Below are 17,426 nucleotides of genomic sequence, written 5' to 3'. Positions count from 1 at the left end.
TCATATCTTGCCAACCTGAAAATGTTTCCTGTTCGCTAACGAATCCTCTTATCCTTGATGGGTTTCCTTCCGCCCCCCCCCCCCCCCCCCCCCTCCCCCAAATCCCTTTCTACACCATGAGCTCTTATTTTGTTCAGTAACCTTTGATGTGGTACCTTATCAAACACCTTCTGGAAATCTAAACAGCACATCCACAGGTTCACTTTTATCCTCATTGCATGCTATTTCCTCAAAGAACTCCAATAAATTAGTCAAACATGATTTTCCATTCACAAAACCATGCTAATTGCCAGGTCGCACTGACATTTTTTTTTAAATGCCCCGCTGTAACCTCCTTAATTATAGATTCCAGCAATTTCCCCAAGACAGATATTAGGCTAGCTGGCCTGTAGCTTCCTGCTTTCTGTCTCTCCTCATCACAATCACTATTCCCCAATCTGATGGAATCTTTCTAGAATCTAGGAAATTTTGGAAAATAAAACAATGCACCTATTATCTCAGCAGCCATGTCTTAAAATCTGAGATGAAGTCCATCAGGATCTGAAGACTTGAATGTAGTTGTTTTAAGTTCTTCCCTCCCTTTCTCCTCCTGATTCACAACTATTCCTGCAATGTTAATTGTAGCCTCTACTGTGAAGACAGATGCAAAATACAGACACAAAATATCTGTTCAATTCATCCAAAATTTCCTTATTTTCCATTATTAATTCCACATTTTCTCCAGGACCGTTCACTTTACTTACTCTTTTCCTTTTTAAGTATAGCTAGCTTCCTCTATTCTAATTTCCCCCTCTTTATTAATCTTTTAGCCATTCTTCTGCATTCTTTATACTCTGTCCAATCGTCTGATCTGGCACTCATTTTTGGGGAATTATATGCTCTTGTTTTCAATATGATACTATCTTTAACTTATTTAGTTAACCATATATTTGTGTCCTTCCCTTTAGAATCTTTCTTTCTCATTTTTCAATTTGACACTATCTTTAACTTTAGTTAACTGCGTATTGTCTCCTTCCCTCAGAATCTTTCTTTCTCATTGGAATGCATCTTTTCTGAGTATTTTGAAATAGCTCCTTAAATAGCTGCCACTGTATCTCTATTGACCTCTTAACCTAATTTCCAAGTTGACTTTGGCATGCTGTCTTCATGCCCTCATAATTGCCCTTAAGTTCAAAATGTTCTTCGATTCACTCCTCTCCCTCAAAGAGCGGATGTAAAATTCAATCATATGACCACTGCTTGATAGAGGGACCTTCGCTATGAGGTAATTAATCCTGTCTCATTGCACATTATGTGGAGATGCCGGGGTTGGACTGGGGTAAACACAGTAAGGAGTCTAACAACACCAGGTTAAAGTCCAACAGGTTTATTTGGTAACAAACGCCACTAGCTTTCGGAGCGTCGCTCCTTCGTCAGGTGAGTGGGAGTTCTGTTCACAAACAGAGCATATAAAGACACAAACTCAATTTACAGAATAATGAATAATGATTGGAATGCGAGTCTTTACAGCTAATCAAGTCTTAAAGGTACAGACAATGCGAGTGGAGAGCGCATTAGCACAGGTTAAAGAGATGTGTATCGTCTCCAGACAGGTCGCTTCTCGGCCTTTTGGCTAAGATCAAGTGTAGGTATGCGGATGCTGCATTTGGTTGAGGTCATTAGGTTACATTTAAGCTTCATTTTCATACGAAGCAATTTTTAGAAGCGGCATCTCGGCCTTTTGGCTAAGATACAAATGAGATCAAGCCTTGGAGGAGGAAGATCTGCGCCTACTCCAATCAGCTTGGCTCATGTAGATCAGGCCCAAGACAGGGGTTGCATACCCTGTCTTGTCAGCTTGGATCAGAAATGTCTCAACTTATTGAGACTCTGAATTGGACTTGATTTGATTGAATTGGAAAAGTATAAAAACAGTAGGATAGCAGAATGTATTCCTGGGAAAACAGAAGTCAGTGCTCAGTGAGAGCAAAATTGAACAACATGCAAGAGTGACCATGCGGGGTAGTGTTGGGACAAGCTAGGGAAACTGTACACAGGAAACGAAAGGGGAGAGTGAAGATGGATGGGAAAGCTTATAGCCCGAGGTATTGAACTCGATGTCAAGTCCAGAGGGCTGTAAGATGTGTATGGTCAATGTAAAATTGTAAAGGTGTTCTTTGTTGACAATTTTGAAGAAATCATGCCTCTTCCCAAGAGACATTCTCACCATTTTAATGCACGTTAAACAAAGGCTTTCAAGTGGACTAATGCAATGTGTCCTTGTTTAAACTCTAGACTCCATAGCGAGTCAGAGGTTTACAGCATGGAAACAGGCCCTTCAGCCCAACTTGTCCATGCCACCCTTTTTTTTTTGAAACTCCTAAGCTAATCCCAATTGCCCACGTTTCGCCCATATCCCTCTATACCCATCGTACCCATGTAACTATCTAAATGCATTTTCAAAGATAAAATTGTACCCGCCTCTACTATCACCTCTGGCAGTTTGTTCCAGACACTCATCACCCTGTGAAAAAATTGCCCCTCTGGACACTTTTGAATCTCTCCCCTTTCACCTTAAACCTATGCCCTCTAGTTTTAGACTCCCCTACCTTTGGGAAAAGATATTGACTACCTTGTCTATGCCCCTCATTATTTTATAGACCTCTACAAGATCATCCCTCAGCCTCCTACACTCCAGAGAAAAAAGTCCCAGTCTATCCAGCCTCTCCTTATAACTGAAACAATCAGATGGAAGAGGAGAAAGTTTGGTCCCAAACCAGTGTCCTCTGTTTGAACAGAGGGAAATATGATAGGATGAGGGATGAATTGGCTAAGGTAGACTGGGAGAGCAGGCTGGCAGGTAGGATAGCTGAGGAACAGTGGAGGATTTTTAAGGAGATCCTTTTCAGTTCTCAGCAAAAATATATTCCAGCAAAAAACAAGGATTGTAAGAAAAGGGAGAACCAGCCGTGGATAACGAAGGAAATAAAGGAGAGTATTAAAATAAAAACAGCTGCGTACAGAGTGGCCAAAAATAGTGGAGAAACAAGTGATTGGGAAAAATTTAAGAAACAACAAAGAGAGACTAAGAAAGCGATAAAGAAAGGAAGGATAGACTATGAAGCTAGGCTAGCAATTAATATAAAAAATGATAGTAAAAGTTTTTATAAATATATAAAAAGGAATAGAGTGGCTAGAGTGAATGTTGGACCCTTGGAGGACGAGAGGGGGGAGTTAATAGTGGGAAATGAGGATATGGCTGAGTCTTTAAATAAGTTTTTTGTGTCGGTCTTCACGGTGGAGGACACAAATAGTTTGCCAAATATTAACGATAGAGGGTTGGCAGCAGGAGAAATACTTAATACCATTAATGTTACCAGAGAGGCAGTGCTGGGTAGACTAATGGGACTGAAGGTGGACAAGTCCCCGGGTCCGGATGGAATGCATCCCAGGGTATTGAAAGAAATGTCAGAGGTAATAGTGGATGCGTTAGTGATTATTTATCAAAACTCGTTGCATTCTGGGGTAGTGCCGGTTGATTGGAAAACGGCTAATGTTACGCCGCTGTTTAAAAAAGGAAGGAGACAAAAGGCGGGTAACTATAGGCCGGTCAGCTTAACGTCTGTAGTAGGGAAAATGCTGGAATCCATTATTAAAGAGGAGATAGCAGGGCATCTGGATAGAAATGGTTCGATCAATCAGACGCAGCATGGATTCATGAGGGGAAAGTCGTGCTTGACGAACATGTTGGATTTTTATGAAGATGTGACTAGGGCGGTTGATGGAGGAGAACCGGTGGATGCGGTGTTTTTGGATTTCCAAAAGGCGTTTGATAAGGTGCCCCATAAAAGGTTGCTGAAGAAGATTAGGGCACACGGAGTTGGGGGTAGTGTGTTAAAGTGGATTGGGGACTGGCTATCCGACAGGAAGCAAAGAGTCGGAATAAATGGGTGTTTTTCCGGTTGGAGGAAGGTAACTAGTGGCGTGCCGCAGGGATCGGTACTCGGGCCGCAACTGTTTACCATTTATATAGATGATCTGGAGGAGGGGACGGAGTGTAGGGTAACGAAGTTTGCAGACGACACAAAGATAAGTGGAAAAGTGAATCGTGTGGAGGACGGAGAAGATCTGCAGAGAGATTTGGACAGGCTGAGTGAGTGGGCGAGGATATGGCAAATGGAGTATAACGTTGATAAATGCGAGGTTATACACTTTGGAGGAAATAATAACAAATGGGATTACTATCTCAATGGAAACAAATTAAAACATGCTACCGTGCAAAGGGACCTGGGGGTCCTTGTGCATGAGACGCAAAAGCCCAGTCTGCAGGTACAACAGGTGATCAAGAAGGCAAGTGGGATGTTGGCCTATATTGCGAGGGGGATAGAATATAAAAGCAGGGATGTCTTGATGCACCTGTACAGGGCATTGGTGAGGCCGCAGCTGGAATACTGTGTGCAGTATTGGTCCCCTTATATGAGGAAGGATATATTGGCATTGGAGGGAGTGCAGAGAAGGTTCACCAGGTTGATACCGGAGATGAGGGGTTTGGATTATGAGGAGAGGCTGAGGAGATTGGGTTTGTACTCGTTGGAGTTTAGAAGGATGAGGGGGGATCTTATGGAGACTTATAAGATAATGCGGGGGCTGGATAGGGTGGAGGCGGAGAGATTCTTTCCACTTAGTAAGGAAGTTAAAACTAGAGGACACAGCCTCAAAATAAAGGGGGGTCGGTTTAAGACAGAGTTGAGGAGGAACTTCTTCTCCCAGAGGGTGGTGAATCTCTGGAATTCTCTGCCCACTGAGGTGGTGGAGGCTACCTCGCTGAATATGTTTAAAACGCGGATGGATGGATTCCTGATCGGTAAGGGAATTAAGGGTTATGGGGATCAGGCGGGTAAGTGGTACTGATCCACGTCAGATCAGCCATGATCTTATTGAATGGCGGGGCAGGCTCGAGGGGCTAGATGGCCTACTCCTGCTCCTATTTCTTATGTTCTTATGTTAAGTCCGGTAGCATCCCAGTAAATCTTTTCTGCACTCTTTCTAGTTTAATAATATCCTTTCTATAATAGGGTGACCAGAATTGCACACACTATTCCAAGTGTGGCCTTACCAATGTCTTGTACAACTTCAACAAGACGTCCCAACTCCTGTATTCAATGTTCTGACCGATGAAACCAAGCATGCCGAATGCCTTCTTCACCACTCTGTCCACCCGTGACTCCACTTTCAAGGAGCTATGAACATGTATCCCTAGATCTCTTTGTGCTGTAACTCTCCCCATCGCCCTACCATTAACTGAATAAGTCCTGCCCTGGTTCAATCTACCAAAATGCATCACCACGCATTTGTCTAAATTAAACTACATCTGCCATTCATCAGCCCACTGGCCCAATTGATCAAGGTCCCGTTGCAATTGGAGATAACTTTCTTCATTGTCCACTATGCCACCAATCTTGCACCCGCAAACGTACTAACCATGTCTCCTATATTCTCATCCAAATCATTAATATAAATGGCAAATAACAGTGGGCCCAGCACTGATCCTTGAGGCACACCGCTGGTCAGAGGCCTCCAGTTTGAAAAACAACTCTCTATAACCACCCTCTCTATAACCACCCTCTCTGACTTCTGTCAAGAAGCCAATTTTGTATCCATTTAGATACCTCACCCTGGATCCCGTGAGATTTAACTTTATGCAACAACCTACCATGCGGTACATTGTCAAAGGCCTTGCTAAAGTCCATGTAGACAACATCAACTGCACTGCCTTCATCTACCTTCTTGGTTACCCCTTCAAAAAAACTCTTAAATTTGAGAGACATGATTTTCCACTCTCAAAGCCATGCTGACTGTCCCTAATCAGTCCTTGCATCTCTAAATGCCTGTAGATCCTGTCTCTCAAAATACCTTCCAACGATTTACCCACCACAGATGTGAGGCTCACTGGCCTGTAGCTCCCAGGCTTTTCCCTGCAGCCCTTTTTAAACAAAGACACAAGATTTGCCACTCTCCAATCTTCAGGCACCTCACCCGTGACTATCGATGATTCAAATATCTCGGCTAGGGGACCCACAATTTCCTCCCGAGCCTCGCACAACGTCCTGGGATATACCTCATCAGGTCCCGCAGATTTATCTACCTTGATGCGCTTTAAGACTTCCAGCACCTCCTTCTCTGTAATATGTACACTCCTCAAGACATCAATATTTATTTCCCCAAGTTCCCTAACATCCATGCTTTTCTCAACAGTAAATACTGATGAGAAATATTCATTTAGGATCTCACCCATCTCTTGTGGATCCTCACATAGATGACCTTGTTGATCCTTAAGAGGCCCTCCTCTCTCCCTTGTTCCTCTTTTGCCCTTTATGTATTTGTAGAAGCTCTTTGGATTCTCCTTTGCCTTATCTGCCAAAACAATTTTGTGTCCCCTTTTTGCCCTCCTGATTTCTCTCTTAACTCTACTCCTGCACCCCCTATACTCTTCAAGAGATTCACTTGATTCCCAGCTGCCTATGCACGTCATGTGCCTCTTTCTTCTTCTTGACCAGGGCCTCAATATCCCGAGACATCCAGGGTTCTCTACTTCTGCCAGCCTTGCCCTTCACTCTGAGAGGAATGTGCTTATCCTGAACCCTGGTTAACACACTTTTGAAAGCATGCCACTTACCAGACATCCCTTTGCCTTCCCACAGACTCCCCCAATTAACTTTTGAAAGTTCCTGCCTGATACCATCAAAATTGGCCTTGCCCCAAATTAGAATTTTAACTTTTGGGACAGACCTATCATTCTCCATAGTTATCTTAAAACTAATAGAATTATGGTCGCTGGTCCCAAAGTGATCCCTCACTAACACTTCTGTCACCAGCCCTTCCTTATTTCCCAAGAGGAGGTCAAGTTTTGCCCCCTCTCTAGTCGGGCCATCCACATACTGAATGAGAAATTCCTCCTGAATACACTCAACAAATTTCTCTCCATCCAACCCTCTAATACTATGGCTGTCCCAATGTTGGGAAAATTAAAATCTCCGACTATTACCACCCTATTTTTCTTGGAGTTATCTGTAATCTTCTTGCATATTTGCTCCTCAATTTCCCGCTGACTATTTGGGGGCCTATAGTACAACCCTATCAAAGTGATTTCCTCCTTCTTATTTCTCAGTTCTACCCACATAGTCTCAGTGGCCGAACCCTCGGATATATCCCCTCTCAGTACGGCCGTGATGCTTTCCGTAATCAAAAGTGCAACTCCCTCTCCTCTCTTACCTCCTGTTCTATCTTTCCTATAGCATCCGTACCCTGGAACATTAAGCTACCAGTCCTGTCCTTCCCTTAGCCATGTTTCAGTAATTGCTATAATATCCCAGCCTCACGTACCCACCAATGCCCTGAGTTCATCTGCCTTGCCCGTCAGGCCTCTTGCATTGAAATAAATGCAGTTTAATCTGGACTTCCCTTGCTCTCTCTTGTTTGTCTGATCTGTCTGGTACTAGGATTACTGACACTGCCTTTACTAATTAATGTGCTCTCTTTAACTTCCGTGCTGTCCTCAAACTTCTCTTCTGTCTCCCTACTGCTTTGGATCCCACCCCCTGCCAAACTAGTTTAAACCCTCCCGAGTGGCTCTAGCAAATTTCCCCGCCAGGATGTTAGTCCCCCTCCAGTTCAAATGTAACCCATCCCTCTTGAACAGATCAGCCCTTCCCCAGAAAAGATCCAAAAATCTAAATCCCTGCCCCCGCTCTCAAGCCAGGCATTCATCTGCCTAGTCCTCCTATTCCTACTCTCACTAGCACGTGGCACCGGTAGTAATCCTGAAATTACTACCTTCGAGGTTCTACACGTTTTAGCCTTCTGCCTAACTAACTCGCTATATTCACATTTCAGGACCTCATCCCTTTTCCTACCTATGTCGTTGGTACCAATATGTACAACGACCTCTGGCTGCTCACCCTCCCCTTTAAGAATGTCCTGCAATCTTGATCCTGGCACCAGGGAGGCAACACACCATCTTGAAGTCTCGATTGCAGCCACAGAAATGCCTGTCTGTGCCTGTAACGAGCGAGTGCTATTTTAGTCACAACTTGATTGGATTACAATGTAATGTCTCAAATCCAAAACTCTTGAAAACCAGAAACACCCATTGTCCAAAGTATTTCTGAACACAGAAGCAACTGCAGACTGGCCACTAATGGCGCTGCAACACAGTTGACGTTATGGCCTTTACGGCTGTTAGTGTAATGAAGTATGATAACAATTTTATTTGCCTTTTCAAGTACAAGAGCCTCTAACGTATCCAACAGATGTAGAAATGGAAGAGGATGCAGTTAAGAGGTATGTTTAAAGGGGGTTTTAAGGCTCGAGTACACACACAAATGGCAGAGCAGACTCAAGTCGCCGAATGGCTCCTAATTCATAAATTCACATGCAAGAAAAAAATTTGGAAGCCATTTTCCCATGCTCCGTGAAATCCATAACTCAAAACACAGGAATATCCAAAGTCCAAAACATAAACATCAAGGTGGAAGAGTAGACAACTGTACTTGAACTGGAATTCAATAAATTCGGCAATGCAAATGTTATTTCCTCAAATCAAGTGTGCACAGAATATTGGTCCTCATGTAATCAACACATGAGGTGGCTTGCTCTGCGACACTCAGCTATGCTACTATAATGCAATAGTTTACTTTATTAATATCACAAGTAGGCTTATATTAATACTGCAACAAAGTTACTGTGAAAATCCCCTAGTCGCCACACTCCAACTCGTGTTAGTGTACACCGAGGGAGAATTTAGCACGGCCAATGCACCTAACCAGCACGTCTTTCAGACTGTGGGAGGAAACCCATCCAGACACAAGGGAGAATGTGCAGACTCCACACAGACAGCGACCCACGCTGGGAATCAAATCCGGGTCCCTGGCGCTGTGAGGCAGCAGTGCTAACCACTATGCCACCCACCATGTCTGCAAGAGAAAATCCGTGTAAACAGCACTCCTCCCATTAACTAATTAAACCAAAGGAGCATCACTCCTCTATTGAAAATGACAAATGGGTAAGACTCAAGTATTATTAAATAAGTCAATTTTATAATTATAAAAAATTTGCACATAAAAGAAATAGAAAATACTTCTATAAATTAGGCTTTTTTTGCGCAATAGGTACAACAAATATTTTATGGTTCAACTCAATCAGGAGTTCCATCAGTACTTTTGGAAGGTTAAAAGGTTTCCATGGTTGAAAAAGTTGGGAAAGCCTGAACTAGTCTATTCTCTCCGAAATCTATTATCCACTCGCTGTTTTTCTACTTTTGAGTTTTATTTCAGCTGCAAATCTTGAAATGATTCCACATCGACCCAAGAAAATATTAAAATATCAAAGAGAGCAGTTCCAAAACCAACCCATAGGAGACACCATTATATACTTCCCTTCAGCCTGAAAAAGAAACCATGCTTTCTGTCCAAAAGAGAAAATGCTGGGAAATCTCAGCAGGTCTGGCAGCATCTGGGAGGCGAGAAGAGAGCTGACATTTCAAGTCCAGATAACGCTTCGTCAAAGCTGGTCATCTGGATTGAAACATCAGCTCTTTTCTCTCCTCACAGATGCTGCCAGACCTGCTGAGATTTTCCAGCATTTTCTCTTTTGGCTTCAGATTCCAGCATCCACAGTAATTTGCTTTTGTGCTTTGTCCCTGAGCCAATATGCTTCCAACACTGATATTGCCCCTTTAATCCCTGGGCTACAATTGCACTAAAAGTCATAAACACATCAACTACATAACCTTTAGAAACCCCTATTACTTCATCAAAAATGTTTGTCAAAAATGATTTGCCTCTAACAAATCTGTGTCATTTATCTATATATCTTTCACCAAGTGATTTGTCTCCACTACAGACTAACATGTAGTTGCTGGGCTTTATTCTTCAACTCTTATTTGGGCAGAGTTGTGACATTTCCAATCATCCCCTGACAGCATCCCTATATCCAAGAAGGATTGGAAGATTGTACCAAAGACTCCGCTGTCTCAACCCATGGTTCTCTCAGCAACCTTGAGTGGATCTCATTCGGACCGGGTGACTTTTCTACTTCAAACCCTGCCAACCTTTTAAGTACCTTTTCTAATTTTACCCCATCTCTACTACCTTCTTCCTTACTGTGACATTGCACTGGTTTTAAAGAAAAGAGTGCAATCATTTAGAACTTGAGCCATGGCCTGTGCTTTCACAAGATCTCCTTTTTGGTCCTAATCAATTACACCTTTCCTTCAGCTAATTTATTTGGATGTTTGTAAAATACTTTTGGACTCACTTTTATGTTAACCATTAATCACATATGCTCGCTTTACCCCTACTTTCTTTGGCAGGTGTCCAATGTATTTTATGCATTCAGCTTGGTTCTATACTGAATTTGGAGCTTGATTTTGCCATAAGCTGCCTTTTTCAGTTTCACTTTAATCTTCATATATTTAACTCATTCAGATAACTCTCGATTTAGAATGCATTCCTTTCATCTTGTCGGATGATGTCTAATCTGTACCCAAACTACCCTGGGGGGAATTCTCCAGCCTGTGAGATGTTCAACAGTAATCCTGATGCCCCACAGCACCAATAATTATGCAAACTTGCTAATCGTAATACAATTAGGGGGTTTGATGGCTGATTCACTAACCCCATCATGCACCCGGCCTCCCAGGAATGGCACCATGCAGGCTTTGGTATTGCTGATCACAACAGGGGGGACATGGCGTGCACCTCCCACCTCTCAGAAGAGGAGCATCTTCCCCTCCACCACTCAAATCATGGTCACAGCTGTGCTCATACAATGGGGCTGTGTGCAAAGCTGTGCAGAATGGAACTCTCCCTTTCTCCGCCCCAGGTGAAATTGGCATCTCTGTTCTGTCAGAGGACTTCAAAGGGGTCTCCTCACACCTGCAGCTTCTGATAGGGAGAAAGGGAAATCTCTGTTGCAGAATGGAGTGCTTTAGTGATTCAAAATCCTGCCAGGTGACCAGGGAGCATGGAGATTAAAGTGACCTGGCCATTTCAAAATTTTCACAGCTGACTGGCAGGAATGCAGATGTTGATTATAGAGCTGCCTGGAATCACCATGCCAGGGTGATCTTCAGGTCTTCCAGATCTCGATGGGGCAGTTCAACCACGAGATCCCCAACCCCAGGAGGAGTGTGAAGTCAATCTCTTTCCCCCAATCTGAGCCCAGCCAACCCCCAGAACCATTGAGGGACCCTTTCTCTGCAGCCTGGCAACAAGAGGGACAAATGGCACCAGGCCAGGTTTTTCAGTGCCAGGGTGCCAAGGGGCAGTGTACCATTGACATTACTAATGCATATGGCGTGAATGGAGGGCCTGAGGGAGGACCAGGTCACCCTCATACCTGTGAGATATAGGAAACACTCGTTTTCTTGCCGGCATGGGCATGTTGCCTGAAAATGGAAGATGTCCACCCCTTCCTTTTAAAGGTCTCAGTGCTCATTTATGATTTTACCTGTCAATCTTTGTTACTAACCAACCTGAATAGAGACCAACTAAAGCAGGATCTATGACTATCAGCAGAAAAAAAAGGTTCAACTTCAAAGATATATGCAGTATAAAAGAGTGCAAATTTTTTTTGTTCTATTTTCTGGCAGACATTTGATCAATGCTGGCATCATAGGCCCCCAAGAAACCTGAACAGATTGTGTATGAGATAAATTAGTAGAAGGTTTCATGCTCTTTGACTGATCGAACCTACATTTGGAGCAGAAGACTGTTCTAAACTTCAGTGAAGACAGATTCTTGGGCTTCATATGACAAAGGAGTAGGCCACCAGATGAATCAAAGACCTGTTTCTTTCACTGAATGCAACAGTGCTTAAATAAGATTAAAGGAAATTTATATTTGGCATAAATTAAATTGTATTAGAAACAATCCAACAGTGCAAACTTTGAGAAAGCAAAGGAAACTCTTCAGCTGGAGAGCTATCACTGTTGGACAACAGTACTAAAATGTTTGAAGCAAAATATGATTTTTCGCAACCATAAATACCAGCTATTGGGAGTATTTGATTTTGAACTTAAAGGATCTGCAATGTCAGATTTCTTTAATAGTATTAACTCAAAACCACAAAAGAATTATCCAGATATCAAGACAAGACAGAACTTAAATGGTCAGCAATACAATGAAACCTTTTAAACGCCTGATACATTGGTGTTATGTAACACTTACCAGGACTCAGTTCAACAAGGTATGGCAGTTTCTCAGGAGGCAAAGAACCACCATAGCTCGAATTATCATTCCTTTCTTTTCCTTTTGAAAACCTCCCATCTTGTTTCTTGATATTCTTTTGGATATAGTCAGGTGGTCGTTTCTTTAGCTGAAAAACTAAAGTGCCTGCAAACAAAATTAAGGAAAGTGAAAAGATTTATGATTTTGTAATATCATATACAGTCTTGGTGAGAAAAAAGCCAGGAATTGAGGAATATACCTGCACAAATCATTGAAGGTGATAGGGAAGTTTCAGAAAGTGAGTTAAGGACTACAGGATTCTGGGCTTTGTAAATAGGTCCTTTGTAAACAGGGGAATTTCACAGTAACTTTATTGCAGTGTTAAGGTAAGCCTTACTTGTGACTAAAAATAAACTTTAACTTTACTTTTAAATAGGCATTTGGTACAAAAGGGAGGAAACAGTATGATGAAATTTTACTGGTTCCAGGGATGAGGGACGTCAGTTATATGGATAAATTAGAGCAGTACTCCTTGGAGTAAAGAAAGTTGAAGGAGATTTGATAGAAGTGCACAAAATTATGAGGGGTCAGGACAGAGAGAAGCTGTTCCTATTCATGGAAGGTTCAAGAACTGGGACACATGAACAAGGAGAAGTAGGCCATTCAATCCCTCAAGCCTACTCCACCATACAAGATCGCAGCTGATCTGATAGTGATCTCAAATCTTCATCCTACCTATCCTTGATAACCTATCATCCTTTCCTTACCAAGAATCTAAGAACCTCTGCCTTAAAAATATTCGAAGACTCTCCTTCCGCTGGCTTTTCAGGAAGAGTTCCAAAGACTCACAACCCTTTAAGATAAATGGCGAAAGAATCAAAGCCAACATGAAAAATGTTTTTAAAGAAATGCATTGAGTGGCAAGGACCACAATGCACTGCCCATGTGTGTGGTGAAAGGACAGTCAATCATGGCTTTCAGAAGAGAACTGGAGGATTATCTGAGAAAAAAATTGCAGGATCACAGGGGCGCGGGTGGTGAGAGGAGTCACTGAGAACTGGCATGGACACAACAGCTGAATGGCCTCCTTCTGTGCTATGAATCTATGATTCTACGAGAGACTCTGGTTAAAGGAAAGAGTCTCAGGAAACTGGAGAGCAATTATGTAAAGGTGGCGTTGAAACATTTTAGGGGCTCTGGTAAGGTAAATGTGATACATTTATTTTTACTTTAGTCACAGAAACGGAAGGATATTCGATTAGGATTATCACACAGAATGAAGGCACAGATTGAGGAGGAAGAGGGTTTGTAAAAAAAAAATCACGGATTGGCATCTGCAATCTGTTGTTTGCGATTCCTGTGTCATATGGGAGCTTCTGGAGCAACTGAAGTCACTGCAAAGCATCAGAGAGGATGAGTGCTGCTTGGATTGTACGTTCCAGGAAGTGGTCATCCCACAGGCTCGAAGAGTTTCAGGGTGGGAAGAGGTTGGCCATCAGGAAGAAGAGGAGATAGGAAGTATAGGGGTCTTCAAGGTTGCGTGCCATCCTCAAACAGATACTCAACATTGGGAAGCTTTTTAACCTTAATCTCTCTCTCTCTTATTGAAGCAGCTCTGGAACATACGTTGACTGTGACCAAACTCTGTCTCTTGAATATGTAGCTCATTGTTCACGCACCATTTTCCTGCCAACCTTTCATTCCAATTTATCTGGCCCAGATCCATTTTTACCCCATTGAAGTTGGCTTTCCCCGGTTCATTATTCTTATTCTGGGTTGTTCTTTGTCCTCTTCTGTAGATAAACTTTACGATGCAATGATCATTGTCTCTTAAATGTTCTCTACTGACATGATATACTAAGCCCACCTCATTCACAGAGAACTAGGTCGAGCAGTGCTTCCTTTCTCATCAGATTGGAAACATACTGCTGGTGAAATTTTTTTTAATGAACTCTTGCCCCTCTCTGCCTTTACACTACTACTATTCTAGTTTATATTTGGATAAAGTCCCCATTATAACTATATAATTTATGCACCTCCTTACAAATTTGTTCCTCTATTCCTTTGCCACTGTGTAGCCTGTAGGTCAACTAAGCAATGTAATTGCAGTTTCTGTTCCTTTGTTGCATGCCGGTTAGGTGGCAGAGTGTGCGCATGCCTTGATGATAAACAAGGTGTGCGCACGTGAGCAACAGAAAGTCTGCGAGTGTGTGCACATGTGCGAGCAACCAAAGTGTGTGCATGAGTAAGAGTCACAAAGAACGAATGTGTGCCAACATGCTTAGCAAATAATATGTGCACGCAACATGAGACAAAGATTATCACGTAACATTATCACTGTAGAATCATGGAATAGACACTTTACATGTTTACAATGATAAAGGGATTCTCAGTACCATCTTTTGCCTTTCCTGGAGGTGGTGGTAAGGGAGCCACCTTCTTGAAACACTGCAATCCTTATCATGTGGGTACACCTACAGCGTTGAGTGTTACAGGATCTTGACCCAGCCATGATGGAACAGCAATATATTTCCAAGTCAGATGGTGTGCGAATTGGAGAGGGTGTTCCTATGTGCCTGCTGCTCTTGTTCTAGGTGGTAGGGGCATGAGTTTGAGTTGGATCAAAAAAATGAAAGTTATACCTGGCAGAAACATTTCTTAGCAAAGAAATCAAGTTCACTCGATTTTCTGAACATTCTATTTAGACAGGCAGCTATTCACTTTGCATTTTCCTAACATGCTTAAATTGTTCACCCATCTACAAGGTTGCAATATTAATAGCATAGTAAAAATATCTTAGATAGAACATAGAACAGTACAGCACAGTACAGGCCCTTCGGCCATCGATGTTGTGCCAAACCTTTTCCGAAACCAAGATCAAGCTATCCCACTCCCTATCACCCTGGTGTGCTCCATGTGCCTATCCAATAACCGCTTGAAAGTTCCTAAAGTGTCCGACTCCACTATCACAGCAGGCAGTCCATTCCAGACCCCAACCACTGAGTAAAGAACCTACCTCGGACATCCCTCCTATATCTCCCACCATGAACCCGATAGTTATGCCCCCTAGTAACAGCTACATCCACCCGAGGAAATAGTCTCTGAACGTCCACTCTATCTATCCCCCCCATCATCTTATAAACCTCTATTAAGTCGCCTCTCAACCTCGTCCGCTCTAAAGAGAAATGTCCTAGCTCCCTCAACCTTTCCTCATAAGCCCTACCCTCCAAACCAGGCAGCATCCTGGTAAATCTCCTCTGCACTCTTTCCAGTGCTTCCACATCCTTCTTATAGTGAGGTGATCAGAACTGCACACAATATTCCAAATGTGGTCTCACCAAAGTCCTGTACAGTTGCAGCATAACCCCACGGCTCTTAAACTCAAACCCCCTGTTAATAAACGCTAACACACTATAGGCCTTCTTCACGGCTCTATCCACTTGAGTGGCAACCTTCAGGGATGTGTGGATATGAACCCCAAGATCTCTCTATTCCTCCACATTCCTCCAAAACCTACCTTTGACCCTGTAATCCGCATTCAAATTTGTCCTACCAAAATGAATCACCTCGCACTTATCAGGGTTAAACTCCATCTGTCATTTTTCGGCCCAGCTCTGCATCCTATCAATGTCTCTTTGCAGCCTACAACAGCCCTCCACCTCATCCACTACTCCACCAATCTTGGTGTCATCCGCAAATTTACTGATCCACCCTTCAGCCCCCTCCAAGTCATTGATAAAAATCACAAATAGCAGAGGACCCAGCACTGATCCCTGTGGTACAACGCTGGTAACTGGTCGCCAGTCTGAAAATTTTCCATCCACCACCACTCTCTGTCTTCTAGGAGATAGCCAGTTACTTATCCAATCGGCCAAATTTCCCTCTACCCACACCTCCTTACTTGCTTCTTGAGCCGACCATGGGGGACCTCATCAAACACCTTACTAAAATCCATGTATATGACATCAACTGCTCTACCTTCATCTACACACTTAGTTACCTCCTCAAAAAATTCAATCAAATTTGTGAGGCAAGACTTACCCTTCACGAATCCGTGTTGACTATCCCGGGTTAAGCTGCATCTTTCTAAATGGTCGTAAATCCTATCCCTCAGGACCTTTTCCATTAAATTACCGACCACCGAAGAAAGACTAACCGGCCTATAATTACCAGGGTCATTCCCATTTCCTTTCTTGAACAGAGGAACAACATTCGCCACTCCAGTCCTCTGGTGCTATCCACATTTCCACTCCAACTGACGAAGGAGCAGCGCTCCGAAAGCCAATGGTGCTTGCTACCAAATAAACCTGTTGGATTTTAACCTGGTGTTGTTAAAACTCTTACTGTGTTTACCCCAGTCCAACACCGGCATCTCCACATCATGGCTATCCCCATGGACAGCGAGGACCCAAAGATCAAAGCCAAAGGCTCTGCAATCTCATCCCTTGCCTCCCAAAGAATCCTAGGATATATCTCATCAGGCCCAGGGGACTCATCAACTTTCAGGTTTTTCAAAATTGCTAATACATCTTCCCTCAGAACATCTGCCTCCTCCAGCCTATCAGCCTGTATCACACACACACATCCTCATAAACATGGCCCCTCTCCTTGGTGAACACTGAAGAAAAGTATTCATTCATCACCTCTCCTATCTCTTCTGACTCCATGCACAAGTTCCCACTACTGTCCTTGACCGGCCCTAACCTCACCCTGGTCATTCTTTTATTCCTCACAAGAGTAAAAAGCCTTGGGGTTTTCCTTGATCCAACCTGCCAAGGACTTCTCATGCCCCCTCCGAGCTCTCCTAAGCCCTTTTTTCAGCTCATTCCTTGCTAACTTGTAACCCTCAATGGACCCAACTGAACCTTGTTTTCGCATCCTTACATACGCTTCCTTCTTCCTCTTGACAAGACATTCAACCTCTTTTGTGAACCATGGTTCCCTCACTCGGCCATTTCCTCCCTGCCTGGGACATACCTATCAAGGACACGCAGTATTTGTTCCTTGAACAAGCTCCACTTTTCATTTGTGCCTTTTCCTGACAGTTTCTGTTGCTCTCCAATTCTTGCCTAATCGCATCATAATTACCCCTCCCCCAATTATGAACCTTGCCCTGCCGTAAGGCCCTATCCCTCTCCATTGCAATAACGAAAGACACCGAATTGTGGTCACTATCTCCAAAGTGCTCTCCCACAACCAAATCTAACTCTTGGCCCGGTT

General features: G+C 43.1%; 1 protein-coding gene across 12 annotated transcripts in view; it reads right to left on the bottom strand.

Moving 5' to 3' along the window:
• The window catches only part of afdna (afadin, adherens junction formation factor a), a 220,900-nt gene that overhangs the window by 128,840 nt on the left and 74,634 nt on the right, over nucleotides 1-17,426 (bottom strand). For all 12 annotated transcript variants that reach the window (XR_013499669.1, XM_078230105.1, XM_078230109.1 and 9 more), the window contains exon 8: nucleotides 12,207-12,371. Coding sequence is in view for 11 of the 12 variants with exons in the window: in XM_078230105.1 (XP_078086231.1) it covers nucleotides 12,207-12,371 (165 nt within the window). In the remaining variant the exon portion in view is untranslated. The remainder of the gene's footprint in view (nucleotides 1-12,206; nucleotides 12,372-17,426) is intronic.

This window comes from Mustelus asterias, chromosome 15 (assembly GCF_964213995.1).
Source record: "Mustelus asterias chromosome 15, sMusAst1.hap1.1, whole genome shotgun sequence".
Taxonomy (NCBI): Eukaryota; Metazoa; Chordata; class Chondrichthyes; order Carcharhiniformes; family Triakidae; genus Mustelus; species Mustelus asterias.
This window is presented reverse-complemented; position numbering and strand designations above follow the sequence as displayed.